This window comes from Adiantum capillus-veneris, chromosome 2 (assembly GCF_014529385.1).
Source record: "Adiantum capillus-veneris isolate H3 chromosome 2, ASM1452938v2, whole genome shotgun sequence".
NCBI classification, from domain to species: Eukaryota; Viridiplantae; Streptophyta; class Polypodiopsida; order Polypodiales; family Pteridaceae; genus Adiantum; species Adiantum capillus-veneris.
Genome location: NC_140932.1, coordinates 27834829 through 27838281, shown reverse-complemented (window position 1 = coordinate 27838281; position 3453 = coordinate 27834829). Strand labels below are relative to the sequence as shown.

General features: G+C 45.3%; 1 protein-coding gene across 1 annotated transcript; it reads left to right on the top strand.

Annotated features, from left to right (window-relative positions):
- Window positions 1–1084: 1084 nt before the first annotated feature.
- LOC147462558 (uncharacterized) lies at window positions 1085–3117 on the top strand. Its single transcript, XM_086484353.1, has 2 exons — window positions 1085–2454; window positions 2556–3117. The coding sequence occupies exons 1-2, from the start codon at window positions 1408–1410 to the stop codon at window positions 2739–2741; spliced, it is 1233 nt and encodes a 410-aa protein (XP_086340479.1). The 5' UTR covers window positions 1085–1407; the 3' UTR covers window positions 2742–3117.
- The last annotated feature ends 336 nt before the right edge of the window (window positions 3118–3453 follow it).

Below are 3453 nucleotides of genomic sequence, written 5' to 3'. Positions count from 1 at the left end.
AGTCTGTTGAAGGCATCCAACTGAAGATATAATACGGAAAGTGTTGTAGAATCAAAGCCAACAGTGGGGTGTGTGCCAAAGGAAGTCTACAAAATGAGTCGACTCCTTCATTTATAAAAGGGTTGGTAGTACAACATAGAGGCTAGAGATTAGTCTTTAGCTAGGTGTGCTTTGTATACAAGGATCATCCATTGAGCCATTGGATGTTGTACTATTTTATCCTATCAATCAATCTATTGTTTACTCATCGTCTCTTCCTCTCTTTTTTTTCTTAGTAAACATGTCTATTGTTTCATATTTTACACAATATCACTAGTCTTTTCTATTTGAATATGTCTCTTAGTAGTCTAGTCTAGTATGTCTTGCACCATAGCCAAGACCTTTAGCTACTAGCCATTGAGGTTGAAGTGAACCAACAATCCCAAGTGTCGACGCGTTTGCACTGCAAACACATAACCAAGAGTTAACAAGTGCCTTAGGAGCATGTGGCCTATAGTATTATCCCCATTTGGAAGCAGCGGGGTAGTCAAAACCTTTATCAGAGCAAAGCTGTAGAAGATGTACCATTGATCCCTTTCATGCTATATTTTGCTAGCTGCTTATTTAGGGTTATTAAAAGGAAAGCAAGTCTTTTGGTGAGCACGATGCTCTTATAAGATTGAGAGAGAGTGCACGTGGAGTTGAATGTTGAGAGGCGAGTGTGAATCCCAACACTGTCTAGCCCCATCCCTATTGCCTTACCCGATCGTAAAACCTCGCTTTTCCTCCGGGATCCTTTGTGGAGTCTCAACCAGTTGCCTTTGGCTGGAATAAACTTTCGAGGCTGCGTGGGACGAAGCTCTCAGACTTTGGCTGCACGAGTGGGGGAGGCTGCGTGGGACGAAGCTCTCAGACTTTGGCTGCAAGAGTGGGGGAGAAGGCAAGATCGTAACTATCCACGTCGGTTATCCGGTGAATCGGACGGTTCAGAAGGAAGCACTGCCCGCATTGGACTCGGCGTCAGTAGTGACGGGGAATGACGGCGGCTAAGTTGAGCGACTGGAGGCCGTTAAAGATAACGGGGGCGTTAACCTTGACGTGGGTCGTGTTTCGGTTGAGGAAGGAAGGGAGGACACAGGATCGAGCAGCTTGGCTATGGTGGCGTTGTGAGTGTTAGGGTTTCGTTTTCTGCGTTCACAATCAAGGTAGTGGGCTTTCCGTCCTTCTGCTTGGATTTTTAAGGCTCCGTGTCTTGCGTTTTTCTGCATAATTTCTCGAGACGTTTTTCCCGTCTGTGCTATGCTCTGCTTCTGTGAGGGTTAAGGCATGGAGCGTGTGTACTCTGGTGGTTGAGATGTAGCCTTGGTCACCGCATCTGCGCAAATTAAGGGTCTTCTGTTCTTTTGTGGTTGTGTTTCTTCCTTCGCCATGGACGAGGCATGGGAACGTGCTGTCGAGGCTGCCCGTGGCGGCGAGGACTTTGAAGCAGTTCGCTCTCTTACTCTGGATGGCGCAGTCAAGTGCTCGCAGGGCCGGCTGCCAGCAGCCGCTCTTCTCGAGCAATTCTCACAGCTTCGGGTCCTCTCTATCGCAAACGTTGGCCTCGCCTCTCTGACAGATTTCCCTTCCCTCCCTCACCTAGAGCGCCTTGTATTGAGTGACAATCGGATCTCTGGAGGTCTTGAAGCCATTGTGGAAGCTGGCCTTGTTTCTCTACGAGACCTGGACTTGTCCAACAACAAGCTTCAGAACCTTGAGGATCTTGCCCCTCTTTCCAAGCTAAATTTACTTTCTTTGGATCTCTACGAGTGCCCTGTTACTCGAGTCGCAGATTATCGAGTCAAGGTGTTTTCGTTTATCAAGTCTCTGCAGTATCTTGATAAGGTTGATGCAGAGGATAACGAGCGCCCAGAGTCAGAGGAAGAAGAAGATGATGATGATGATGATGATGATGATGAGGAGGATGAGGAGGAGGAGGAGGAGGATGATGTAGATGGACTTGATGTTGATGATTATGAAGCTGCTGGTTTGCAGAAGCCAGGGGCAACAGGCAACCAGTTTCACACTAGTCTTGATGATGAAGATGGGGATGATGAAAGTGACGAAGTTGATGACGAGGAAGTCGGGGGTCTGCGCTACAATGGGATAGTGAATCATGTGAGACAAGGTGGTGATGATAGTGGGTCTGAGGACGATGAGGACGATGAAGGTGATGGGGTTGCTGTTGAGGTGCATGACATCGAAGAGACAGAGGAGGATGAAGATGAAGGTGGGGATGAGGATGCTGCTGAAGTGGAAGAGGATGATGAGGATGACGACGACGACGACGAGGATGATGATGAGGAAGGTACTGAACTGGCTCTGTCTCTGGAGGGTGAAATAGATGCTCAAGATGCTGGGGATGATGAAGATGGTGAGCTTGGTGATGAAGATGTGGTTATTGAGAATGAAGGGGAAGATGATGATGATGATGTGGTAAGTATCGTGTTTGAGATTTAAGATTTGTGTTTATGACTTGCAAGAGTTGTAATCCGTTGTTTATGCATTATTGTTTATGGTTCCTTATTTTCCTACAGGAGTACTATGGATCTGGATACACCATAAGGGTTGAAGATGAGGAGGGCAGTGATGTGGAGCTGGGAGATGACGACGATGATGAAGATGATGATGAGCAGGCCCCGGCAGTGCCTTCTTCCAAACGAAAGAGATCTAAAGATGAAGATAGTGATGAAAGTGACGATGAAAGACCTCCCAAGCATTGAGAATATGGCTGACTTTGGTATTAACTTGCATGAGCATCAAGATGATGGTGCATGCCTTGACTGAAGGTATTCATGGTGCTTTTCTAAGATCTCGTGTTTCTAGATCTGTTGCGACTATTCTTTGCTTGTAACAAATGTAATAGTAAGGACATAGTAGCAGCCTTGACAGGTTTCAGGAGGGGGGATTTAGACATTAATTAGCTTTACTAATTAGGTACTCAACCCCCTGGGCAACCTCTTTGTTATTTTTGTTACAAGGTGTAGGATTTCTGTAATTTTTCTAGCAAAGTCAGTTTGCAATTGTCCAGAGTAAATTTTTATTTATCTTTGGTCTTACTGTTAACCATGGAATCTGCAATTTTATCACTGTGTCCTATGTGTTATGTTTTTTCTGTTTTTTGATCAAGCACAGGCTTCGATTTGTTCTGTGATTTGGTTCTTCTTTCGTTTTTGGGTCAGCTGGTCATTGGTAGCATTTAAGATTTGTTTAAGGTAATCAATTTACACAACAGATTCCCTTATCTGTTACGTCCCTTGGTAAGCCTGCTCAGTAGGCGCTGTTGTTCTGCAGGGATTCTTATGTTGAAGAAACTATTAAGTTATAGGCTTGTTATTTTCTGATGCTTTATGCATCAGTAGCTTGATTTTGGTTGGATGGGAGAGAGGGGCACTAGAAGGTTGATCTGTAGGAATCACTATCTCATTGCCTTTA

Bases quoted from the DNA above. Each gene is read 5' to 3' on its own strand.
- LOC147462558 (XM_086484353.1), top strand. From the start codon at position 1,408: ATGGACGAGGCATGGGAACGTGCTGTCGAGGCTGCCCGTGGCGGCGAG. The intron at 2,455-2,555 runs GTAAGTATCGTG...ATTTTCCTACAG, and splicing joins AAGATGATGATGATGATGTG to GAGTACTATGGATCTGGATA.